The sequence below is a fragment of the Lepisosteus platostomus genome, chromosome 13 (assembly GCF_059453375.1).
Source record: "Lepisosteus platostomus isolate fLepPlt1 chromosome 13, fLepPlt1.hap1, whole genome shotgun sequence".
Lineage (NCBI taxonomy): Eukaryota > Metazoa > Chordata > Actinopteri > Semionotiformes > Lepisosteidae > Lepisosteus > Lepisosteus platostomus.
Window position 1 is genome coordinate 38,556,323 of NC_142623.1, and position 27,370 is coordinate 38,583,692.

General features: G+C 37.5%; 2 protein-coding genes across 4 annotated transcripts in view; both read left to right on the forward strand.

Moving 5' to 3' along the window:
- The window catches only part of shtn3 (shootin 3), a 32,707-nt gene extending 13,529 nt beyond the window's left edge, over positions 1–19,178 (forward strand). The window contains exons 3-17 of one of the 2 annotated variants that reach the window (XM_088604559.1): positions 1,244–1,338; positions 1,856–2,018; positions 2,694–2,791; positions 3,358–3,439; positions 7,155–7,249; positions 8,134–8,280; positions 10,841–10,994; positions 11,741–11,900; positions 12,407–12,477; positions 12,627–12,730; positions 13,329–13,343; positions 14,192–14,251; positions 15,494–15,614; positions 16,361–16,529; positions 17,047–19,178. In XM_088604559.1, coding sequence (XP_088460685.1) covers positions 1,244–1,338; positions 1,856–2,018; positions 2,694–2,791; positions 3,358–3,439; positions 7,155–7,249; positions 8,134–8,280; positions 10,841–10,994; positions 11,741–11,900; positions 12,407–12,477; positions 12,627–12,730; positions 13,329–13,343; positions 14,192–14,251; positions 15,494–15,614; positions 16,361–16,529; positions 17,047–17,200 — 1,688 coding nt within the window. In that variant the 3' untranslated portion in view covers positions 17,201–19,178. Of the gene's footprint in view, positions 1–1,243; positions 1,339–1,855; positions 2,019–2,693; positions 2,792–3,357; positions 3,440–7,154; positions 7,250–8,133; positions 8,281–10,840; positions 10,995–11,740; positions 11,901–12,406; positions 12,478–12,626; positions 12,731–13,328; positions 13,344–14,188; positions 14,252–15,493; positions 15,615–16,360; positions 16,530–17,046 lie in introns of both variants that reach the window. The other variant, XM_088604557.1, reaches the window with a different exon arrangement.
- A 1,315-nt stretch (positions 19,179–20,493) lies between these two features.
- Positions 20,494–27,370, forward strand: part of thoc3 (THO complex 3) — a 30,741-nt gene continuing 23,864 nt past the window's right edge. The window contains exons 1-6 of one of the 2 annotated variants that reach the window (XR_015926156.1): positions 20,494–20,712; positions 21,285–21,441; positions 22,033–22,237; positions 22,595–22,756; positions 23,269–23,369; positions 24,688–25,122. Coding sequence is in view for 1 of the 2 variants with exons in the window: in XM_088604560.1 (XP_088460686.1) it covers positions 20,533–20,712; positions 21,285–21,441; positions 22,033–22,237; positions 22,595–22,756; positions 23,269–23,369; positions 24,688–24,851 (969 nt within the window). In the remaining variant the exon portion in view is untranslated. Of the gene's footprint in view, positions 20,713–21,284; positions 21,442–22,032; positions 22,238–22,594; positions 22,757–23,268; positions 23,370–24,687; positions 26,257–27,370 lie in introns of those variants that run through there. The other variant, XM_088604560.1, reaches the window with a different exon arrangement.

Below are 27,370 nucleotides of genomic sequence, written 5' to 3' on the forward strand. Positions count from 1 at the left end.
AATTTTGTTAGGGCAAACAGTCAGGGCTAATTGTTTTTTCTAGTGATTCATGTTTTATACAAATACGAAAAGTAAAAAGCACCTTTAATTCAGCTATTGTTTATTGTGATATAAACATATTTCTTGGCTTCAGTTTTCTTTGATTGTGACCGCAGACAACACAAGATACCCTCTGCTTGTTTTCCAAATAGTCTGGCATGAACTTGGAGGTGAAGGCAGTGCGTGTCACAGTGTGGGATTATCTTTCCTGCTGTCTGACTCACTTAAAGAGCTGGAACTTCCAGGCTTTTGGGCATGAGAACACACACATTGCACACAGCTAGCTCCATCTGGTCAGCTAACAGATTATGAAGCAAAGTCAGTTGAAATCATTTTTCCTGAGGAGCGAAGTCCCAGGAATGTATAAAATATCTGGTACCATGAGGTTAGAGAACTGAAAAAAATCCTTCTGAAAAGCAAACAAGTTAAACTTCAGGAGTGAATCTGATGTGCCATTCTCTTTATGAATGTGAATAAACGTTAATTCATTTAAAATACATTTAAGAAGGTAAATTGGATCATCTCCTCAACGCATTCTCTTCAAAAAGTGCATAGTAAAGTATATTATCTGGGAGTGAAGTATAATGATCATCATTATTTCCTACTTTGGCAGTGGAGAAGAGTTTTGTTATTTCAGTAAACCAAAGACTATAAAAGAAAACAAAACCAAAATAAATATATATAGTAAGAGTGTGCTATTTAATTAACCTTAAACCAATGAAAGATCAATAAATATGATTTACATTCAAAATCAATCCCAGAGCAAAGGCAACACAGGCAAGAATTTAGTTATTTCGTTATTTTCAGGATATGATTTCAATTAGTCTCCCATTCTGATCTGAGAAATTATATTTCCTTGGTATCTATGATGTAATTAACCTATTACATTATTTTCTGACTGTATTTCTGTACTTTATATTTGTTTACTTTCTGCAATTCAGACAGCCAACATGGAAGATAGGAAAATTAGGCCCATCAGCATACATCTTCATTCCTCTGCCATGATAACAAGGATGAAAATATGAAATAACTTTTATTTCACTGGTATATTCAAACTAAAATAAATAAAAAATCCCCCCTGTCCTTATGAAGGAGTGTCTCCTACATACTACTCTAAAACCATGGTTCTGATGACTGCCTAATTCTATCATTCTGGTTTTCCCACCACTTAAATACAAAGTGTATTGTTTCTCCTATTTCTTAGTTTCACAAATGGTTATCGAGGAAGTGAGCGTTCTGCAGACGCAGCTGGAGATCGAGAAGTCCTGCAGAGAAAATGCAGAAGCTTTGGCAACGAAGGTGAGCTCAGTTATCATGCTGTCATCCCAGCAGATTGCACAATTCTGTAATTGCAGTGTAATCACAACTGTAACATCATCAGGAAACACCTAGCTTTGCTTTAGAGATTGATTTTGATAAGCACTCCTCACGTCAGTTTCAAACAGTGTGAGGTCACCTACAATGTAAGAGGAACAGCTACCATTCACTTGCGGCTGCAGCCAGCACAGGTATGTGGTACAGTATCTCTGATCAACTTAATTTTGACCTTATGTGTGGGTAAAGGACAATATATACTGGTTTTGTTATATCAATTATTCATGCCAACTCTCATGTTTTCATGGGCATATGTAAGGATACAGAGCTGAATGATTCTTAATTCCGGTGTGACTTTTTTTTTTCAAATATATTTAAAATTTGGAATGTTTTTTTTCTATCAGTCACTCAGGACTTTTCCTAAGGCCTCACTTTGTATCTGTGAGGATAGCAGGATGCCACCTGTTTTCATTACCGTCCCAGAGCTTGGTTGTATTTGCAGCTTAACTGTGAGAATAGGAAGCTGAAATACCTCAGCCTGACATCAAGGCCCTGTCTGGATGAGCTCCTGCCCAGCATCTCGGACTGCATTGCACTGGAAGAGGAAGCTGAGCCTCAGGACCCTAGCCCTGACCCCTTCACCCAGTACCAGCAACAGGTCAAAGGTCTGCACCTGCATTTTTATAATGTGACACAAATACTCTAGCCTACTGTTTTCAGGACCGAGGTCTTTCCTTACCTGAGTCTAATTTACATTCAATCAGGAAGAGCTAGCTCTACCCAATAGTTACACCCATTAGAAAGATTGTTGTTTTTGCATTTTGCATTAGAAACTCAAGAGAGGCTTTCCTGATCTGGCAGGAAAGAATGTGTATCCATTGCACTGGGGACACTGATAAGACCCAAATGATGGATAAACTCTGCACCACATGCAATAAAGAGTGTCACAGAGCAGGTGGAGTGCAGAAATTCTCCAACACCCCAATAACAGAGGATTAACTCTCTACCTTGTTAGTTATGCATTTCATGAAAATGCTCTCATTATCTGATAATTACTGTACCTTTCTGTTCTATCTTTGATAAAAATACACTTAGTAAAAAAAGAGCTGAAATTTTAACTACCATGGCTAGAATCACAAGAGGGAGACAAGTCTATCAGAATGTAAAAATGTAATATATATATATAAATAACCTGCAAACAAGTTTTAATCATTACTTCAACATGAAAAATTATTTCTTATGTAAATCCAGAGAAAAAGCCGTAAATTCATGCTCTGCTCATTCCTGTACATACTTGCCAATGAGCCATGTAGCATTGAAGGTGACTCTGTGTTTTTCAGACCTACAGGAGACTGTGAGTGTTCTGCTGGAAGAAAAGAAACAGCTCACCTGTCAGCTGCAAGACCAGCAGAGCCAAATTGAAGAGCTGACCGCACGTGTGAGTGCTGGGCATGTGTGAAATATGAATGGAACAAGTCTCCATTAAGTCAGTCCTGTTCTGGGGAGCAGGGTAATTGAGGGAGAGCTGAAGAGTAGAGCTAGACTCTAGCTGTGTGGCTTCACAGTACTGTTTTGAAATAGCGAATTGGTAGGTTTTAATTGCATCTCATTACTTATTTAACATAGAAACTGTGAAAGCAGAATGACTATTTTAACTAAATGTGAGTGAACTGAAATATAAGGGCTTATCTGTTATTTTTAGAAGGTTTCACACATAATTAAGAAGAATGACTGTGGTTAAGAACAGTACTAATAACAAGTGCCCCTTTTTGCAGCTGGAAGCCTAGTACTTTGTGAACTGGGTATATCCTGGTCCATATGATGTACAGGATCTGTCCTTAAATAAGTGGTACCTTTCTGGTTAGTTAGCTCCTGAATAGTGTCTTTATCGGGGAGCATATTTAGCAAAGGTAGAAGACTTATTAGAAATGAGCAAATATTGTAGAGCAGCCACTGGTTTTCAGGGGCATAGTAGTTTAATGTACGTTAACTCTGATTTTTCAGATTGAAAAGGATCAGGCTGAGATGAAGGAACTCCATAGAACTGTTGAGCAGCAGAGCAAGACTATCAAGAGGTTCAACAGAGGTGAGAGTCAGTAATGTCGGGCTCTGTTGAAACTGCAGTTTTGTTCATACACAAAAAAACACTCCCTCTTTAGGAGTTCCTCCTAAAACTGCAGCCATTTGGTTTTGCCATTCTCATATTTCACCAAAAATGATCAGCTTTAGGTTCAAATGTTAATGCCACTGGTAGCTAATGTAATGTACTTTCTGCTAGTTAATTGGATAATTCATTTAAAAGACTCTTTGCAACACTTAAAGGTTAATCTATGCCGGCATTTTGATTTGATTTAAGGGTGTTTTTCCTCAGATGGCCTGTAAGAACTATTTATTAAAAAGTCATTAGAAACATTTTCTCAAATGATGAATTATGCCATCTTACTAAATATGTTTTAAATTGCTGTTTATGTTCTATTAAGTATTGAAGTCTGTGACTGACCTCACTTTTCTAGTAAATATTACATTAGTAGGAGTATAAAATAATACTCATCACAGGCCTGTTCTGTGTAATCTGTCGTTTTTAAAGATTGTCACTGCTTTTCAACTAGTCAGCTCAATTGGTTGAATCATTTCCCTGGGCGACAAACCGTAACTAGCTGATGTCATATTGATTTTTTTACTCAGGGTTTTCTTCATTTATTCTTGATCTGTAAAGAGACTAAGGAATCTTTAATGAGGTTTGATAAGAAGGTGTACCTTTGTACTGACATGAAAGAAGCAAATTTAAGGAATACTGGAGCTATATCTTTTCCATTCAAGAATTCTAAAAGAATGATACAGTATTTTAACTGCTTGAGGAAGATTATCTCTTTGACAAACATTAAAGGTGGAACCTTTTGATCAACATATGTCATACTGTAGTTATTAGTTTTTCTTAATTTGGAACAGTAGACCTATAAACATGCAAAAATAAAAATAATAATTCAACAAGGTTGAATGAAAAGGGGAAAACAAAACACATCAAACAATTAATCTCATAGAAAATGTGACACATGCAGCCTAGTTTAACTTGGATGCCAAACATTCTACTGTTTGGCTGATGGTCCAGCCTGTAGTTTTTTACTGAAATAATTCCTGGATTTCCCCTTGCATAACCAGACCATCTTTAAATAGTATCGATTTCTTTTCTTGGAGTTTAGTGCCACAGATGCAATATAAAACATGTTTATTGTTGAGGTAACAATTTCATGGATTACAGAAATGTTGTGCTTAATCAGATCCCATCAATGCTAATAACTTTGTTCATTTACAAAAGTCTAAATCAGTTTCATAACTGGAGGAACTAAGATTTGGATTTGGAAATTGTGCTATATCAGTCTGTCTCTGGCTAAAACTGTGGATAAATCCTAATTCATTGTTGCATGTCAGAGTGATATTCTCATTTTAAAAGCTCAGAAATGGGATTAAAAGTGCGTTAAAGAATAAATCGAGACAATGTTTTTATTGAAAGACGGTGTATATTTTGTTATTGACTCATGCACACATATAAATGACAGGTCATGCTCCTTTTAATCTGAAAAAAGGGAGAGAGAGAGACACCATTAGTCCTTTTAATTCCAAGGACACACAGTAATGAAATTACATGTCTTATCACGTCAGTACCGACGGAAAAAATAGCTTTTGCAAAAAGTAATTACAATGACCCTGGGTTTTAAAAGCCTTTGCTGACAGCTTTCTGTGCCTCTGTGAGCAAAGGCTCATGGTGAAGTATAGGCTTTCTAGTTCGTTTAGTTTCTTGCAATGAAAATACGCGATGTGGTCGATGACATCATTAACTCTGCATTCCACTCAAGATATCAAATTAGCTACAGTTCTAACCCAGAACACGTACATTGTAGTTTCTTCATTTATTTTTGCATTTTTAATTTGTTTCAAATATATTTTCTGTTAATTTCATACAATTAGTCCAAATGACACAATACAATATATCAGTAGTCTGCAATATATTAGGCTGTAGCCAGTAAAAAAAGTTCTTAATTTTGATTACAACTAAGCTCTTGAGATGGAAAGATTTTCTGACCATGCTTGATTAGGCTTTGTTCCACATATTTTAAACAACTGTGTAGCTGCGTGAACAGTATAATATCAAGATTAAACAGCTTCCCAGGAGACACTACCTCGTGTTCCTGTCTCTGCAGCAGCAAAAATCAGCCTTTAATAAAAAAAGAAGATGAAGAACCAAAGGAGCAGTCTGACATACTGTATATGGACACACATGCTCTCACGCAGGCATGTCCACACACTTTTTGCAAATGCAAACGCACTGGGCACACGATGAACACGATGAAGGGCAGCATCGCGGCTGGATGATGTAATCCCCACTGGGCCTCCCAGTCTGATGTCAGCTCCATGCAGAGATGGACCTTCCTTCCCAGCTTTCCCATCACAATTGTATGCATAGCTGCCTTAATTAAATTTGACTTATGATGCTGCCATTACTGGCCTACAGTAGCTCATAAACTAGATGAAGACTGTAGCTTCTCCGCAGAAAAAATAATTAAGAAATGGTGTTTGCGAGAGGCAGGGACCAAGTGCATTAACAATTAAGAGGATGGGGTTTAATAATGAATAGCAATACCATGGACGCGGCTCTTAGACTGTTTTTTTTTTCCAATGCAAACAGCATTGCTCCATTTGAATTAAACCACAGACAATCTAGTTGCTGAATTTGAACTCAAATTATACAAAAATCAATATTGCACATTACTGATCATTCAATTTTTTATTGTTTTTGCAGCCATGTTTCCTCATTCACATACACCTTTATCCAAAAAAGCTAGACATAATGGCCCCCTCCTTTGAAACCTTTCTTATTGTCTTAAATGTTCGTGTGGAGTCTAGAGACACTCTTGATTCTAACCTACAGCATTTATCATTTGAGTTGGAATTCAGAAGACATGGCTTCATGGACACCCCCCGATACTAATTCTTACATACCACAATAAATATTGCAAGTGTGTTATTCCTTCTGTGAATTGCCTGTCTCTTAATGCCTGTAACAGTAATCTATACAGTATGAAGTCTTTGTGGTAGGCAGTTGGGTTTCGATTCACTGGGACTTCACAGCCTTGAGGGAGCTGGTTATAAAGTATGTGACGAACCATGTGGAAATATATTGTCCTTTGATGGCTTTTTTTACCTTTTTTTATACTTTTAGACTTGAGTAACCTCTTTTTAAAAATTTTTAGAGAGATGTAGAGTTGAGGTCTTTAATACATGTACATTAATATATGTATTAATATATTTATATATGTATATAAATATATATAATATATGTATATTCATATATTTAATACTGCTGATTGCTCCTTCTGCATTGTGCTGCTTGATATTTGAATGCAGTCGTACAGATTCCACTGCCTTTTTGTCATCTGATGATACTGTGCCTTTGACGAAACACCTAGCACCCAGCAGAACATTAACGATTCATCCATTCAGGCAGAAATGGCTTAAAATGATCTAGCAAAAGGAATATTATGTATATCTAAAGAATTGAAAGTCTAAAATGAAATGTGAACACAAGCAGCATCAACACTACACTACAGGAATGATACTGTTTTTCCAGGACTTTTATCCATGTGTTTAATGAATGTAATGGATAGTGTCTAGTTCCATCCACCAAAGAATGAGGAGAGCAGGAAAGGTCTGGCTAAATTAATGTCTATTGAGTATACAGTGTAGAATTACAGTAACTTCAGTCTCATGATAAATTGCACCATTCTCTTTTTACGTCCACACAGTCTCAGTAATGGCTGCTCAGGAGTATGAGGGCCTGAGGGAGCAGTTGGATCTGGAACAGAGCCTGAGGCAGAAAGCCGAGTCCTACGCTCATGAGGTATGATGGGAAAGCAGAGCCTGGATGGTATCTGTGTCAGAGCAGTGCCAAGAGTGGCGCTAGAATGCATTTATTGCAGACATGGCTGGAAACCAAATCTAGATTTGTATAATTGTGCCACCAGCTTCATAACCTATGCAACTACATACAGTAGCAAATTGTACTTATTTATAGAACATTTATGTTTGAAAAGTTACTGTTGCATTATCTGCAACATCAGAAAACTGCATCTACTGAAAAATGTTTTCCCCATGATTTCCGCTAGAAACAAAAGACGCATCCAGTGCACAAGGCAAGATATGTCCATTACATGAGACCCATTGCAGTGCATATAGGTTTGAGTACATAGGTCTGAATTTTTCAATTGGATTTTTAATTAATATTAATTTTATTGAGGTGATCTTTCTATTTACCAGTAATTTTAGAATAAAGCTGAAGGTATAAAATCTCATTTTTAGACGCGTACTGAAGTGGATTTCTACGTCAGCAAGGGGACTTTTGCTGTTCTGTCAATCCATCAACTTTACAGTACACTCTATTGTTGTCCTACATGTAGACTAGACTTAAATATACATATATATAGGGTATGTTGCAGCTGATAAGTCTGTGTGGTTACATACACTGTTATTTGATTTTGCTGACCAGTGTTCTGTGACCTCAAGATCTAATTTTCCAGAATTCAGCTGAGAGACGCCATGGCTTGTGGCAGCCAGTTTCTTAGGCAAGGACAATTCTCTACATCACCCTGGATGCAGCATGGTTTTTAGCCCTCCTTCCTGCACTGTGTTTGGGTGGTGGACACTGGAAAGTCTCCACTCACTTGGAATCATCCCAGACTGCAGTGCGAGCTGGTGCTGAAAGCAGGCTATGATCTACGTTGACAGATGCTGGTCAAGCAGAAGGAAGCCAACAGGCAGAGCATGATTCTTCTGCAGCAGGTAGACCCAAGCCTTCAGCTCCTCAAAGCCCTGGAGGATGTGGCCAGTATCACCAAAACACTGGAGGACGAGCGTCAACAACACCAGCAGAAGGTAAGCACCCAACTAGAGGGTTTCTGTTAGGCTTCTGTAGGGCCTGAACTGAGAGATCCAAATGCAGATTTACTGTGCCTCTTGGACGGATATAAGCTGCCTTTGTAGGGACCCACAGACTTGAATGGAATATTTCTGGTGCTAAATTGTAGTCTGTTAAGTGTCATGTCAACGTATGAGTCAAGTCTCTTGGTATTAGTCTCTGAATAAAGATACCCTCACATTTGTATTACACGTAAAAAGGATCTTTTCCTTTTCATTACAGGCTACCTTCTATTAAATGATTAAAATAAGGTTTAATTATGTTTATGCACACTAATTATGGCACTTCTTCACATCCCATCACACATTCCATCACACTATGAATTTGTAGAGAAAGGTCTGTACAACAGTTTGCGTTGCAGCCTCTGAATTTGCTCATTGCAGTTCATGTTTTTCTCCCAGGAAAGTAACTCCAATGTCAAAAAAGTTATTTTTCATTCATAATTTCATGTCTTGTTGCTTTGACTTCCACACAAATACCATAAATTGAGTTTGCTGCCTATGATCATTTTGCTGCAAGATCAGTTCTGTTTTCCTGCACCCATGAGTTGACATACAGTATTTGGTCAGTTTCCACACTTGGGATTTGAACTATACATTAAACAAACAAAGGAGTAAATGACACTTCATATTTTCTCTAACATAATGTCACATCTTATTACCCATAAACTCATATGACTTATACAATTGTGTGATATGCAGACGTTTTGTCTTAAACACCAATGTGAAAACTATAATTATGCATTAGCATAAATATTAGAATCCCTCACTAGTGTTGTATATCACATAAAGCATACTGTAGGCGTAAAAATATATTATATATTAACAAAGGTGCACAATTAATTATTTTTAAAATGTTAATCATAAATGAAACACTTGGTTGCCAAAAGATGCTTTTGGTACAAGGTTGAAGGGATTATACGGTAAATACTGAGGCAACCTAACAGTGACTTGCAAGGGAGCATAGCAGAAAACCACCATTCTCTCTATGCATTAAGTAGAAGTCCACAGGGTGTGTGAGAACTGTAGACTTTAAAGCAATTCAGTGTCATTGAATGACAAACAGGCCACATGCTGCAATAGTAATTTAATCTGAGGTTATCAGGCACAGGTGGAATTTCTATAACAATAACGTAGAATTCTGTTCTCGCTTGTTCTTAATGACCCTCCTGGGGCATTTGTAGAAACACGAGCAAATGATTACAAGGAAGGTCTGAATGAAATACGGCCAATGAATACTTCAAACAGACTTTGGTATTACTCATATTCATTGATGATTGTGATGGAATGACACATCTTACAGAAACATGTATAATAGATTGCCCTCCCCGTAGTGCTGCGGTTATGATACATCTTTAGATGTGTTAGATTGATTGTGACTTTAATGCCACTGTGTCGTAACACAATGCCACTCACCTTTACACATTCATTACACCTAAAATGATCAGGAAAATTTGAAATTTTATAGCCTTCCAGTATTTATTGAAGTACTGTGAGCTGTCTTGCGAAGGTTAAATTCCCAGTTTGTATCTTGAACAAGAAGTTATCAAGTTCACAGGCATGTGGAATAAGGCTGCTGTGGTACAATAGTTTGTTGAAGTGTTTATGTGTCTTCATGCTGTTGAATCGGATCTACCTACATATAGCACTGATCACCTCCATTCATTCCTTCCACTTCTGTCATTGATTATGAAGCTTATATTAGCTGATATTGGACGAAGTGGTTAGAAAATGGATGGCTGGTTGTTCACTGATCACATGCGAGTACTGCAATGTGTTTTAGTCCTGCAGCTTGAGTTCCAAACTCTGCTGTGAAACCACCCTTATTCAGCAGCCAGTAATAAAATACATCTCTAGAAAAAAGACATAAACCACAAACTGAAAATCCTTCTTTTTAGACTGTCCAGCTGTTCTGCTTGTGAGGGTGCACAACCACCTACTTTATGCCCTAGGAACAAATCCTGCTCTCCTCTAATCCTGAAACTTGGCCCGCCAGACTGTGCAGTCTGCTCACCAGAGTGCAGTAAACCCCAGAAGAAAGAAATCAGTCTCCCTGTTATGTAATAAAGGGCAAATATTAAACCTGACACACCACCTTCTCTGGGTATTCTTGAATGTGTCTTGGAAGTTTATGAAGTATTTGTAATTCCAATGATGTTATATGATTAAGTGTTATAAATGCATATAAAACAATATTTTATATGTCTGAGACTGATGTACAGTACTTTGTTTGGCTTTGTTATACAGTCACAGTAGAAACGATAGCCCTGTTTACATTTAAATGGAAAGATTCACATCATTATTCGCAGGGTATATGTCATGAGCTTGACATTTAAAGCCCCAAGGCAGACTAAATTCAGGTTGTTTTAAAACTGGTTTAATTAAGGGGGCAGGGGTGGAAGGCAGGAAAAAAAACAGGAATAATTTGTTATATAAGTTTTAGTTTGCAAAGCTGGCTCTGCACTTAGCCTTAGACATCCAACAAAGCCCTGCAAACAGGCTCCATTTCTCCCGGCAGGTAAAGGAATTGGAACTTGAGCTGCAAGAGTCTGCCCTCCGGCTCAAGCTCTCAGAACAGCAGAAACACCTGGAGCTGGTGGAGGAGGAGAAGCGGGAGGCAGATGTTCGGATTCAGCAGCTGGAGGAGAAGAACAGCCAACTGGAGAGCCAAGGTGGGGGGCAGCACTGTGGAGCAGAGTAGCGGATTTCGACCCCAGTTGTTGAAATTGCTCAGCACGCGTTAAAATGTTGCAGTGGCTGGGCCAGCCAAAACAAACAGTAGAGCAACATGACCTAGAAAATGCAAATTGATGTGGAAACATCTGGAAATTCTTAATGAGAATAACTATATGAATAATGAGATTCTGTCCAGAGATTGGATATTGGATATTCCATAGTATCTTGCTGGATCCCTGCTGTGTTGCTATTACTTTGTTGCTTTAGGTCACAGTTTATTGGTAGACCAGTGGGTGGCACTACTCCCTCTGGACCAGACCTTCTAAGCCTATGTTCCAGGATGATGACAGGAAACCGTGCTGTAAGCGGTTCTATCCTTGGATGAGCCATTAAACTTTCCTGTCTTTCATTAAAGATCCCATGGCACTGTTCGTAAAAAGAGCAGGGATGCTATCCTCAGTGTCCTGACTAAATTACAGTCTTGACCAACACAATTTGGCCTCCTAAATTCAGCTGGTGAAATAGTTTGTGAAATCCCTACCTGATCTTTCGTTTAATGGTTTTGTTGGTAAGTTATGTCTGTCACAGGTAAGATAGGTGGGTGCAATACTTCAGTGATTAATTGGATTCTGTCATATATGTAAAGTATCTTGGCATATCTTTTGATGAAAGTGTTTTATGCATTTTATTAGTAAAGCCTTTCATCACAACACAAATGAATGATTATTGTATCTTTCCACAGTGCAGGAGCTGCTAGATGTCCAGAAGACCCAGCCGTCAGAACTGGGGACAGCTCCTGGGACAGCACCTCCACCCGCTCCACCCCCCCAGCCACCCCCTCCCCCTCCCCCTCCTCCTCCCCCTCCCCCTCCTCCCCCTCCCTCACGTTGCAATCCCCTCAGGTAAAACTGGAAAATTAGAAAAAAAACTAAAAGCTATAGATTGCTACATTGCATTTAAAGAGGACTAGAATATATGGATCTACAACCTTAATCTCTACTCTTTTCTTCAAGGACCTCAAGAAAAGAGAGTGTTGCTTAATCTAGTACCTTCTTATTTTGTTGAAATACAATACTGAGTGTTCAGTTTTGGTCACCACAACACAACATTAGTCTTGTGTTGACTCAGTGGCCTTCTCTTATTTACAGACTTTATCTTCTTCTTTAAATCTTTAAGTTTCTTTAATCTCCTTTACGGTGCTTTACATAAAGGTCAATATACTGTATATGCAGCATTTTCCTTTATTGTACAATCCACGCTTTGGTGCTGTCTTCTTTAGCTTTTGAGCAGTGCTTTAGACAGTTACTGTATGTGTAAGAGCTGTAAAAGGTGTTTGTAACAAGTAGAAACCCAAGTCCAGGAAGCCAGAGCCAAACTTGTTTGTCATATTTGATCTGTTTTAACACAGCTCACTCATTGCAATAATGAGAAAATCCTCAAAGAGCTCCAAAGGACCTCTCAAGGCTGAACCTGCACCTGGTAAGTTTGGGATCTCGCTCTTTTGAGACTGGGGTAGCAGCAGACATGCAGCAAAGCCTTGGGTGCTGTATTTTCCGTGTGCCCCTCTCTGCGGTCTCAGCCCTCTGCAATTTTAATGATGTGGCTTGTGTCCTGTGTCCTTTGTGAAGTGAGCGGGCCAGTGGATGATGTGAAGGTGAAAGCAGTAAATGAGATGATGGAGAGGATTAAGCATGGGGTTGTGTTGAGACCTGTCAAGGGACAAGACACCAAGGTGAGAAAGAACTACTTGCTGTAAGGTGGCATGGTGAATCACAATAATTTATAATCTTTTGTTTGACTTATGACCAAAGTAGGAACTTTCTGGCATTACTTCAAGCCCAATAAAATAACAGAAAAATACAGTTTTGAAGATACAACTGCTTTATGAAAGGTTATACGTATGTAGCAGATTGACAGGATTATGTAAGCTTCGCATGTGCTGTATTTAAGAAGATGGTCATGTGAGTGGTAAAAAATATTAGAACAATACAAAACAACCTTTTTATATATCAGATATATAATTTATCTGCACATTTCATTCCAAATCATTTCTTCTAGGTGCAGACACCATATACTTATTTTCAGTACAATCAGCTCGTTTGTTATAAAATGCTTGTAATTTAGTAGCTGCCTGTGATTATGTTGTGTAGTGACATGATTTTTGTTAAATGACCCTGTGCTATATTTATCAATTGAAATTGCAATCCATGACATTTTGGAGTCTTTTTTATTACAAAATGTGTGTTTGTGTTTATAGCTTTAATGTTTATGTCCTACTATATTCCCTTTTCACTTTTTTATGTGTTTCATGGCGGACATTATCCATGAAGAGATTTGGTCCTAAGGTAGGGAAAATAAATATCTTTTAAATGGTGACTGAAAGAAAACATTGAATTTCAACTGTTTACTTTAGACAGTAGTTTTCTTTCTTTATCAATTGTGTCAGTTTTGCTGGCAGCATTTTATTTTATCTGGATATAGAAGTTCATTTCTATGTCACAATAAACTAACCTGACTTGAAATTACTCTCAGTATGTAAATAAACATATTATTTCCAGTCTCCACACACAAACTATATTCATTAGGTAAACAATTGTATCTATAAGCCAGATTTTATAGGAACAGAAACAGATTTTTAAATGCAATGCCATTATATGTTTTATTGATTAACTTTAAAGCACCATGACAACAAACCATCTTGGAAAGGCCATAAAAAAATCAATGTGGTATTTGTAAAATGGCCTTGAGATCCAATTCTTGGCTCCTATGTGGCTCCTATTAGGTTAAAATATGAGATTCCAGTTTTTTTTCCACATATGATTAATGTTAAAGAAATTAGTTCTTAAGTACTAGCATTTGTCTTTAAAAAAACTTAAAAGATTATTTGACAAAGCTACCTTTTTAAGAGGAATTAGCAGGTTTGCAGTGTTACTAGCTTCAAAGTAGCTGCAGTCACCTTTTATTAAACTGAGGTCAAGACATCTGGAGGGGTCAGAATGTGGTTTTATGGGGTCATGGAGAGACCACAAATCTTTTTGTCTCTTGTGAGCTTTGACAAATAAATCAAATGCACAGCAATATTCTTCCTGGGAAGAAATGTTTTTAAAGACAATTTCTAAATATTGTGGTATGGAATTGTATTGTTTTCTAAAAACGTTTTCTTACAACAGTTCTCCTTTTTTTCTGCCAGCAGCCCCAGCCACCTGAAGAGAAACAACAGGAGAGTGCCATGGAGGAACTGAAGGGCATTTTGGTAGATTTTCTGTTTCATTACATGTTTTTTTTTTCTTTCCTCTGGGACTCTACCAAGAGACATACACTATGTACATGTATACTTTTTATAGTATAAAGACAGTATGTTTAAGACCCACCAAAGGTTTAGCAGGAAATTGTCCACCAAAATAAGACAGAAAATGTGGGAAACAAAAACCCAGTTTCAAAAGTAGACCTAACATACTGTAAAGGAACAAGTAATGGGTTTATTCTATGCTGAAAAGAGAGGAGAGAAAACACAATGTTTCAGCTGTGAAGCCTTCTTCAGGTGTGAGCCCTCACTACACTGATGCAGCTACCCACCTGGACTAACATACTGTATACATTTCTATTCATCCTGAGTTTAGGTTAGCATTTTTTAGCTCCTACTCCATTCCTTAGACTCCAACCTTCAATTAAAATCCAAAACATGCAATGGAGATTTACTATTGTAAATATATTTTTTATTCTACAATGGAAATGCACCCAGTAATGGCTGTCAAGAGAAACATTGATGTTTCCCTGTGGTACTGTACATGCCATTCAACAAATAGCCCTCCAATTCTGGTTACACTTAAGGCAGAATGGCCCACACTCTGTCCAGTACACAGGTCTGCAGAGCTAGGAGTCAAGCTTTACCTCAACCCCTCATGTCCAGCAGAATGAGAGATTCGTCAAGCTGAGCCACTGGGACATCACAGAGCTGCTGAACCACACAAGAGGAGATAGCCTCCTCATCTAAACAGAGTCTACTTCAGAGGCCAATTAGTAACTGGAAGAGAGCAAATCAAATCACTTACCAAACTGGAGTACTACATATAGGGGAAATACAAGACCCAAACCTGTGATGGATTCTGACAATGTATTTGATCACTGATTGCAGTCTAAAGGTCATCACAAACATGGGAACGTAGAGAAGTCGCCTGTGTGAATTGGGGCATTGGAACAAAATATCAGTTAGCACTGTACTGTTTGAAATACAGCACATTCTTTCAGCATTTCAGCAGCCAGGGACCCGACTTCACATACAGCCCCTGAGCAGAGCTAGGGTAGTCTAGATCTACAGCATATTACTTAATAAGCCACAACATTAAAAACACCAGATGGGAAAGACCCACAAATATAACACAAAGTACTTCTGCTACTAATGGTTGTTACGCCAACAACGTAGTTGAAAGTTTCATTTTCTAACTGTGTACTTTCACTGTTAAAAAAACACTTCTTTTTGTTTTTGACATAATAGGACAATGTTAAGAAGAGCCCTAGCAGGGGGTTTCCTGAAGTAGCTCCTGGTAAGAAGGACAGTGAACTGGAAGTGATTCTGAGGAGGCGACGGAAACAAGCCTGTGACCCTGAGACAGGAGGTGACTTTCTTGGTTTACAAACAGACAGCTGCGTCCCTGTGATACAGTAACCTCAAATTCCACTGATGGACATGGATTTCAGTTTACTAGTTTCAGTATCCTACTTTAAAGATATGTATTTAATTAATGTATGACATCCTTCTATTTTTTTCTTTGGTGAGGTTTTTTATGGGAAACATATTATTTAGCGGTTCTTAATGTTGCCACTAGATGACGTTATCTACCTTATCCAAGTACTTGTTTAAGCTAAGGATCCTTCAGATGGTGGATTTTAACAGGAGGAATCAAGGAATACAACTTGCTGAGCATTTTAGCTCTGATTAATACATATTATTATTTTGATAATTCTAATAATGTCAAATATAGCTGTTTTGTTTTCTTTAGGTTGCATTTTCACTTTGTTTTAGTGTTCAGTAAAAATTGTTTACTCAGTATTCATGATTGTGTGCATTCACTTTAACATTTCCGGCAATAATGTTCCATTTCAAGCATGAAAGTTTCCCTTTAAACTCTGAACAAGTCTTTTTACAGAAATGGGCAGAAATGCACTTGTTTTTTTAATTTGGTTGTACTGCATACTTTCGAGGTTTTCTTATTCATCAATATTTTGTTCTGTCACATCCCAGGAGACCCTGTAATGATTAAAGGCAGCTATCACAGCTTCCCAGCAATGAGCTACTAGAAATGATTACAAGATGCCAGTCGTCTATCACGATTCTAAATGCTCATTTTGTTTTCTCTGACAGATGACAAGGAGAGTGAAATGAGCAAGGTCTCCTCTTCTGAAAGCTTGAATGCCAGGCACAGTTCAGATTCTGGCAAGGAGCCTATTGCATCCTGCAATGAGGGCAGTGTGCACAGCTCTCGGGCTGACAGGGGCACAGGAGAAGTGGTGGCTAATGGCTGCTATGGCAGGTAATTGCCTTGACCTCTCCGTCGTATACGACACATTGTTAAACTGTAAGCATCTTGACTTTTAATTCTCCAGCTGCTCCTTTTGTGTTCTGTTTAGGAACTGAACACTGAACTGAGCAGTCACATTCTCATATTTTTGCTAAATTGGCACTGTCCGAACGCCAGGTAGCTCTGTAGTAGAAGAAAGACACTCTGTCTGCACACATGCACTGAAAAAGAAAGGACATAATAATTGCTGTTGCAATTATATTTTTGGTGCACAACATCCCATCATTTCTTAATTTAGCCCTCTTTGAATCCACTAGCAGGTGGATGTGCCTATTTCTATCAAATGTTGCGAAAATGTTCCTATTCCTGAAAAGCAGACATCCTCACAATGGAAAACACCTTCAGTTAAACTTAAAAGTATCCGAACTAACTACCCCTTACAGGTTTATGCACCACGACTTGAATGCAATTATGGGTTTGTTTGTTTTTGGAAGTTAAAAAGAATGCTTTTGTTACTTGTGATCTACAGTGGTGAGGACAATGAGAAGAAATCAGCAACAGAGTGCGCACAACCTAACGGATTTAGCCATGCTCTTCCAAACCGTGATAAGCATGGCATCCAGACTGCAGGCTCTCCGGATGGCCCCCTCCCTGTGAATGGTAGCACTGATGCTGAGTGTTAACCTCAGCAACAGGGCACAGGCAAATGGCTGGGGTAGGGGGAGTTGGGGTGACAGCTGCACAATTTGCACACCATTTAAAGAACAAAGGTTTTTTTGTATGTTTAGATAACATGATTTCAAAGCTTTAGGTTCACTAGACGTTTTTAGATGCACATGCTGTCTGCTAGTGGGGGTTGGTGTCTGCTTAAGGAATGCACTGTTGTTTGGTATGTAATGGATGATATTAAGTTGTTTTGTCTCTCAATCTTTTATTAGACTGAGGCACCGAAAAGCAGGAGAGCTCAAAATTAGGTCTTCAAATGAGTACCCAAGCCACACTAAATTATCTTATACTGTATTTCCATGAATTTGTAAAAGATAGGGTTGAATCCCTATTGTTCTTACTGTAGGTTTCCTGTTTTGAAAGCTTTGACTTATAATCATATTTTTGTGTTAACTTATTAATGCTTTATTGGAAATCAGGATTTGCTTCATATAAGAAAAAAAAACACAAACACGTTTTACTTTCAAACTTAATTTATTCTTTAACTCAGTAGTTAAGGTGTTGGTGTCCACATTCCACTTAAATGCACTGCCTGATATTTAAACAAAATAAATAAAAAGTCACACAATTATATGGTGAACTATGCTAAATTATATGCAATGCTAACTTTTGTGCACAGATGTCAACAAAACAGTGATATACATAAAAGGTTTGCAGTCCTGTCGATATTTTTGGGACAGCTTTGTCAGATAAGTTTAAGTGTCTTCTGCCTACCTCCTTGCAAGAGAATTCACTTGCTTGTCAATCCAAAAATTGTAAACCAGAATGAAAACACTAAAGGCTAAGGAAACACAAATGCTAAAAATGTCTTCCACATTCCACCAAAGAGGTGGTTGTACTGCTTTGGTTACATAATATTCCAGAGGTTCAGCACACTTTAAGTGCTGTGAGTTCCCTCTGTACTAGATACAAGGTGCTACTGTATATATTCCAGTTCCATTATCGTTTCATTGCTGGAGTATGGCTACATGTAGCAGGCCCACCAATACAATTTGGAAGCAAGAGTATCCCACCAAGACCTATGCTATGCACAGAGGTAAAGTCTAAATAGCTCTATGTGTTCAACAAGAAAAAGCCTTTAAGTCTGTATTGCACTATTAGTTTTTAGGGAATTGTTCTCATAATTCAAATCAGACACCTCTAAAAAGATTTCATAAGTGAAAGTCTGAAATACTTTTTTTTCACTACAACAAATTAAGCCTGAAGACACCACATTGACAAATGAACCTTCACCTGTGCTCTCTTAGTGCTTATGCAGGTTATTAGTGAATCGCAACAGAGTCAAAAGAAGCTGTTAAAATGCTCCCATTGAACAAAACACCAAATATACCCTTTAGAGTTTATGCATACTCACCTGTTTAACTGAATATATAGAGGTTGCTGTACTCTCTTATCATTCATGAATTTGACTACTGAGGAGTTGCTGTGTAGATGTTTTTTTTTTCTATAGTCCCTTTTTTGGAGGGTACTGAATTTTAAGTTCAAGTAAATAATTTCAAATCAAGAACTAATTTCTAGTAAAACAAGAAAAAATCTCCTAAAAGTTGCTCCCTAGAGACCATAAATATTGTCAGCCTCCCTTTCAGGTAGTCCAAGTTCTAAAGTACTGTTAACATTTTGAAGTAAGCCTATGTCTATTCATTATGTGGGCAGATGTTAATGGAACAGTAGACTTACTATTACATTTAACCACAGTATAATGTATTGCACCTGAATGTTCACCTTTTTGTTGCCATCTAATGTTCTGTAACACTGTATGGTAGTGGTTTGTGTGAATATGGGTTTGCTGGCTCCAGATTACAGTGTACACTTGAGATGTAAAGACTTGCAATGTGGTATCATCCTATTCTTAGGTTTCTAAAACTCTTCACCGCTTTCCATTATTCATATAAGTTTTTTTAAAAATTTGCAACAAATAAAGTTTTGGCAATTTGAGTGCTCGTCTTCTGTTTTCATTACTTCTGCTTTATTATTTCTGTAAGGCTATTTATTTTCAAATGACTTTGTCTCAGGGGACAAAATAGTGTTCATCTTTTATTAGAATGTTGGAATAATAAAATACAGCTACCATTTTTTATAACAAAGGCTACATCATTGGACTTTGCTTTCATTCCAGAGCCTAGAGAAAAATAAATTTAATACATTGTAGCTGCATTGCACCATTTTTGAAAGCGATAAAAAATCAAGTTATACAGGAAACATAAAGGAGAAGCATCGTGGGTTTGACCGTGTTAGGATTCCAGATACTGTACTGAATGTATAGGACTACAGTACATGTATTTATAAAAAAATGTGTCAGAATTATTCTTACTTATAAAGAAAAACAAATATATATATGTGAGCAATTCACTTTAGTGAAATAACATTAAATATTTTTTTCTATCTTGCTCGACAGCACTTAATATTTCCAGAACTCACGCTGTAGATAAAGATAATTAAGTTTAAGACAGTTGTGTCGCAGGACCTTTTTTTAACCCGTTTGGGTTTCATGAAAATACCAGAAATTCGTTTGGTAACATTCGATACCATGATAAGCATATATTCAGATTTTTCTTTTTGCTATATTTATGATATTTTGCTTATCCTCCAAATTAAACAATCAAAACGTTTTAACTGATGCTTAGCAAGTTTATTTTGGTAAAAAACAGGGTTTTGCATGATTTCTGCACAGTCTTTGCAAAGATAAAATCAGACGAATACAAAGATGGAATTTTTAAGGCAATAGTTTTATTTATACTGTCTTGATAAAAATTAAATTAAAAACATTTTTAGATGAAAAGGCTTGGCTAAGACATTGCTTGTTCTTATACTGCTCGTCGGCTGTGACATCACAAGGAACCTATGCAGAAAGTAACAACCGCCCTTTTCTAAATCGTATCACGCATCAGAGAAGCAAATGGAGGTAGCATTTAATGTAAAAAAAAAACTATATAAACAATTGTAAACTTTAATAACTGTAAAATAAAAAAGCAACAGCGAGTTGCGAAACCATTCAAACCCTGACTACCGCAGCTAGCTTTCGAGGCTGTGCTAGGTGTTGGAGACGACACATAACAGACCTGTGCTGAAAGAGCTGTGTAACGTAACTGAAAAAGTAAATTTTGTGCACACCTACAATCTGCCGCAAAGATGCAAAACGCAACAACTAATATTAAAGGTAAATTCGTTTTCCGGTGCCGAATGCGACTCCATATCCGCCCTCAAAGCTGTACACCGGAACTTCACCAATCCCACAATGCACCACGTCGCTGGGACAGGAAGATCAAATCTCTTCCGGCGCACTTAAAACATGGCGTCTCAGTACTACCAAGATATGCAGGAGAGCTTCAGAAATAACAACAAGAGTCGAGAGTTCCCGGCGCACAGCGCTAAGGTTCACTCGGTCGCATGGAGCTGCGATGGCAGGAGGTTAGCATCTGGGTCATTCGATAAAACCGCCAGTGTGTTTGTTCTGGAAAAAGACCGCCTGGTAAGTGAGGGTTTGTTTTGGAACATTGCCCCCATCCTTTTATTTATTAGGAAGAATGCCATCTGTTTACTTGCTTTTAGCATCTTAAAAGACTTGATTTACAACTTCAGTAATGGAATTTTTTTATTTTCTTAAGTTACTAAATTAACGAATATATTTACAAATGAATGAACCTACGTGTCATGTCACCGTTGAAAGGCAGATGGCGTAGGTGCATTACGTCTGAATTCTATCTGGTCGACTCTGAATTGATATTTTGTACAATTACAGTACATGAAATATGAATTATATTGTATTAATTGGCTCTAAGGTACTACACCTAGTGAACATAGTTATTCTGCCAAGGCTATTATCACATGAAAAGAAAATCATTACACATCAAAAGTCTGAGCTCTGCATCTAAAGGTGTATTTGGTGTAGGTTTGGGATGTCCTTAAGTAAAATGTTTATCACGAATAAAGTTCCATTTTATCTAGATATGTGTGTTAACATTCTTAAGTGGATGTATCCGTGACAATTCTGAAAAATGTGAAGATGGATCTCTTTGACAGCTGGCTTTAATCTGTTTTCAGGTGAAGGAGAATAACTATCGAGGTCATGGAGACAGTGTGGACCAGCTATGTTGGCACCCTACCAACCCAGATCTCTTTGTCACTGCTTCTGGGGACAAGACAATACGCATCTGGGATGTTCGGACTACAAAGTGCATCGCGACCGTCAATACTAAAGGTTCAGAACAATATGTGTTTTGTTCAGAGACTCATTGATAAAAACACGCTGAAATGTGTATATACAATTCCTTGCATTTACATTGCTCTTTTAATCTCAAAGGATCTAGAAATGGACCCACTTCATCTACTGCTCTAGTGAAACACTAATCTGGGTATGCACTGTAGTCCTGCTGCACTGTAGATCATTGAGAAACTATCTCACCTATTGAGGAGGAAATTCTGGGAGGCTGGACTGGGCAAACTGGGCAGTGACATTACTGGAACAGTCTCATCTTACACTATCATACACCTGTTACATTTACTGATTTTTGTTTGCTGTTGACATAATCAGAGTAAACATTATCTCCATTGGAGGCATTAACTAACAGGGGTGATTGAGAAATTACTGGAATTGTCTGAACCAACCTTTAGCCTTAGTTTGAAAGAATACATGAAACCAAAGTTCAAATATAAAAAAGCATCTTTTTGTGTAGTTTTTGTTAATTGAATATTCGAGCAAAAGTGGATTTGTCCCGTGATAAAAATGTTTGTTGGTCACTGTTGTTAATGGCAGTCTGGCTGATTGCTCATGTGCTCTTTTTGTGGCTAGGGGAGAACATCAACATCTGTTGGAGCCCTGATGGCCAGACAATTGCAGTTGGCAACAAGGATGATGTTGTGACCTTTATTGATGCGAAAACCCATCGTTCCCGGGCAGAGGAACAATTTAAGTTTGAAGTGAATGAGATCTCTTGGAACAACGATAATGATATGTTCTTCTTGACGAATGGTAACGGCTGCATCAACATTCTTAGGTAAGGGAAAGCAATCTTTCTGTGATGAATTGTCTTTAATACAGATGTTTGAAAAAGCATAGGCCACTACAGTGTTTGTGTTTTAGCACATAGACATATATTCACAAATCATTTGCCACAGATACTGTTATTTTTTGCTATAATTGGTCATGTATATTGTAAACGTATAGCATTTATACAGTTAAGCATATACACTATAATTGGCTGCATATCAGATTTAGTTTTTAGGACAAGTGTAAGTAATAGTATTTTTTTTACTCCCTGTGAATGAAGGTCACAGAATGATTGGGATGTGCAATTAGTGAATCTTTTTAACACCTTTACTAGTGATGATTAAAGTGAGTTCTTCTGTTTCAGTTACCCAGAGCTAAAGCCAATCCAGTCGATCAATGCTCATCCTTCAAATTGTATCTGCATAAAGTTTGACCCTACTGGCAAGTACTTTGCGACAGGGAGTGCGGATGCACTTGTTAGCCTTTGGGATGTGGAAGAGCTGGTTTGTGTCCGCTGCTTTTCCAGGTGAGTCCATACCTGCATGAACCCTAACTTAAATTCCAATTTTCTGGTTATAATGTAGTTCCAGTTGTACTCTTAGTATTTTCCTATATGGGGTGATAGCCATCGGTATCTTCTGTAAGTCAGTTGTTACTATTTTCAGCTTTCAGAAGAAAATATTCTGTTTGTACTATGCATATTATATATTGACTATTCTTAGAGCCATAAAAAGGACCCATAATACAACAAAACATTTGTTCTAGATTCTACATTGGTATTGTGCCTTCATATAGGTGTTTAGAAGTTATTATTACAGAAATAAGATTTCTTTAACAGCAGGGTAGGCTGCTGTGTGATATAATTTTAGTGTGACATTTAGTTGCAGTTCCTGTTGATCACGCTGAAATGATTGTGATCTGAATTGAGTCTGTGATGCATAAGATGAATGTTAGAATTATTCCTTATGTTATTCCTTATGTTACCTGCTGTGTCTTCAATATATTCCATACTGATTGATTAACCTTTTTTTTTCTGAGGCTTGACTGGCCTGTTAGGACACTGAGTTTTAGTCATGATGGGAAAATGCTAGCCTCAGCATCAGAGGACCACTTCATTGACATTGCTGAGGTGGAGACAGGTAATCTCTGACCTGAAAACCTAAGTAATAATATGTGCCAAAGTGAAAAAGAAAATGCACTTTTGTAATTTTGTATTGCACTAATATATGGCATTGTAAAATTCAGTTTTAGAAATGCATTGATTTGTCAGATTTCCTACTTTCAACAAGGTTTTTTTCTATTAATATATTTACAAGGCATGACATAAGCTTCTGTTCTAGTACTAACTTTATTTGACCTGAAAATCACCAGTTAGTAAGATGTTCTGTCTTGCACGTTTCATGCAGAGAACTTGCCACACACAATCAAGATTTGTTTTCCTTTTCCAAGGCTATATTTAGATGGCCTAGTCATCCCTTTTCATCAAGGGTGCACACAATATATAACAGCGAACATCTACCTTAGTGAAAATAGACTTTGACATAAGCCGCACTTTATGTAGAATTCTTATTAGACTCCTAGATAACCTAGCCAAGTTAATTGCCAAAGTTAAAACCAAAAACTGTTTGGTTAACTAACTGAACTAGTGTGAGGGAGAAGATGACTGTTATGTGTTCTTGGTATGAGGACATGTTTTGTCAATCAGTAATGAAAAGTATGTTTTCTGTGAGGATCAGCTCTCCCAGTGTGACCCCACACCTTCCTTAAAATTCTGGATAATATGCAGTTTCATAGAATAATGCTTTTCATACCGGGGGACCTACATTTCTATTGGTGTTTTCAAGCACTACTGCCACACTATAAAAAGTTGTAAAGTTTTGTTCCTAACTGAACCTACAAGTAGATATAGATGTGCTGCAGACACCATGGTGCTGTGTTATAGGAAATTATGCCTGACTATGTGCCAGACATATCTGAAAACCTATTGTAGAGATGTGGAAAGGTGCAAAACATGATTAAATTTATGAAAGAATTTCCATTGTATGAGCTGGCTGGAGGACTGTGGGCAGTTAATGCTACAAAACAAGGTGATATGTGTTGCACACCTGCCTGTCCATTAGTAAATACTACTAGAACTTTTGAAATATCCCAGAGTGATAAGAACTGAAGAACATTGCATAGATTGCAGTCTTTCTTTATCACCAAAACAATTTGCTGGCAGAACAGAGTGGACTGTTTGTCAATCAGTAATGAACAGTTTGCTTTCCATTAGGATGGTTTTCAGGTCTTTCCGCCCAGCTAGCCGAATGAGGGAGAGCTGTCATCTTAAAAAAATCTCTAATGAAGGCCGTGCTAGATTTATAGTTATCGAGAGAGTAAGCACAATTTTATGATGCAGTGTAATCCTGCTGTGGTTGCATAATTAGTTTTTTTTTGCTTTTCTGAATAATTTGACAGGAGAGAAATTATGGGAGGTGCAGTGTGAGTCGCCAACATTCACAGTTGCTTGGCATCCCAAAAGGCCCCTGCTGGCATATGCGTGTGATGACAAGGATGGAAAATATGACAGTAACCGTGAGGCAGGCACTGTCAAGCTCTTCGGGCTGCCCAATGACTCCTGAGGCGAGACAACCAAACCAGTATGGTGATCTGGACTTTGTTTTTTATGTTTTAATGATATTTTCATAAATCATAGCACTGCCTGTAAGCCATTGCCTGAAACCATCTGTTCAGATTGTGCTGAGGACGCAGTCCCATTTACAGGAATGGCATCTTATCAACCCCTAACAGCCACACACCCGTAATAACCATTATATTAGTCTTTCGTTTTTTACACCTATATGTATGATCGCCCACAACTTCTTCTCAGAACTTCTGATTTTCATGTATTGGGTGAGTAAATGGGTTTTTCTGATATTTTTCTATTTTTAGTGGATCTTTGATGTGTTTTTGTCTGAATCTGTCTGTTTTCTCTAATAGGTAGCAGTTTTTCATTTTCACCTACCCTGTGTGGGCTATGTTTTCTGTACCTGGAAAAGCAAAGCTTTTCAACACAACTCAATGACTGCTTTATTTCCCAAAGAAAATGGTCAAAAGTGTCAGTACTGATAAACATATTGTGTAATACTGAATTACTTTTAGTAGCTGTCACTGATATGTTTTAATAAATGAAGGCAAAAGGAAAATAAGGTTGTGATATTTCATACTTAGGGACATGAAATGTTTCTTAGAAGGAACTTTTAAACTTGGACTGGCTGTATTTTCAAACTGATTTTGCTAATGTAAAGCAAGGCTTCATAAGTCAGTTTTGTAATGTCCATAAAATTGATACCGACTTCAGATATGTAGGAAAGTTAAATTTATCTAATTAAGCCTTAATTGAGTGAGTGTTGCAAAACAATACCTCTGTAAGAAGCATTTTGAATATCTGCAAAATCCAGTGGACCACTGTCCACCTGGACAAATTGTCAAGGTTTTATGGAAAAACAGCGGTATACCAACCATCAACAGGAATGGGCAGGATCTGGTTCATCAAGCCATCTTGAAGACAAATGGGCAAGATTTCGTCTTCCAACACAAAAACTATCCCAAGGAAGCAGTGTGGGGAAAAATACTTGGAACATCAACAGGCTGATCGAACACTAGCATTCCTTTTCCTTATTTGAACATAATTTACTCTGTATGGAGTTATGTGGATAATTACTGTAGGTTGTAAAAATATTAACATTTGTCATGTGGAAAATGTTACAGGATATTTTCAGCAACATTCTACATTACGTATGGAAGGAACGCAGGTATAATGCTCTGTATAATGCAGTGGTTCAGTGCTTCTTAGTAATGTACATTATTAGTTTTTTTTAAATCCCATAATGTCGTGTATTTTGCTTAGTTCTGAATACTTATTGTGACACCTGCTTCCTCCCAAGACAGTTTAATTATTTTCATTACTGTATTATGATCTTTGTTGCCATGCAAAAATTTTTTTATTTTTTAGAAGTAACTGGAATAAAGAATATACAATCAAAACTGTCTAGACTCTTTTTTGTTTTCTGCTGCCATGAGGTTAAATGTCATCGAGATGTCCAAAGATGGTTCTCTTTTTCAAGGTCAGACAGGGTAATTGCAGCAGAGGACGGTGCTTCTCGAAAACAGGATAAATACAAACAAACAAATTCAACATCAATATTAATTGATGGGAGATGGATGAAGGCCCTGTCCCAAACCATACAAAGTCCTCTGAAACCGCAAGGCAGTGAGTCTTTATCGGTCATCCTTGGGTTCATGGAAGGTGGCCATCCTCCACATGGGCATCAGACGCTGAATTAGATTATTGAAATCAAGGGGCAGTGTAAGATTTATTTTTATTTAAGAAGACATAGTGAGAATGAGACTGGCTCAAGCTTTTTAACGTGTTTTTTTTTGTAACCAGTAGGTGGCTCTCTTATTCCACACAAGCTTTTGACAAGTCAGCTGCTGTCTTTTTTTTTTTTTTGCATTGCGCATAAATATTTTATTCTGTAGTGAACTATGTGTTGTATATTTTGGTTACAGCACATTAAATTTGCAGGACCATTAAAAAGTTAAGCAGTGTTTTCTTTATATATCAAGGGCTCTAGCTTCCAGTGGGTGATTTGACAGCATTGCCTTTCTTGAAGTCATGGTAATAGATTATTTACTTGCTTTCTTCTTGAATGTATAGAAGTGTTTGTATTAGTGGTAAAATAATCGTGACCTAAAATATGAGCACAGGCTCCCAACACAGAACATAATTCATAAATGTGGAGTGGGAAAAAATGTTTATTTTGAACTAAATTCTAAGTTCTTCATGATGTTACTTGAGAGTCAATTAGTGCTTAATGCACTTCGAAGATTGTTTTCTCTAAGGACCTAACCTGATCTTTCCAGAAAAACTAAAGCTCTCTCTTTAATTTGGAAATGCTGCATGTTCTAGGATCTCTACAAACCTTCATGTAAAAAAAAAAAAAGACAAAATCAAGTGGTAGATCCACTGTTAAGTGTGACATTAGTTCCTTATCATTAGGGTTTGATTGCTGACTGGAGTCATCTTTCTGTTTTTCTACCTGGTTATGCCATCCTTTTTTGTAACATGGTACAGTATATTCATTTTATATTGACAAAG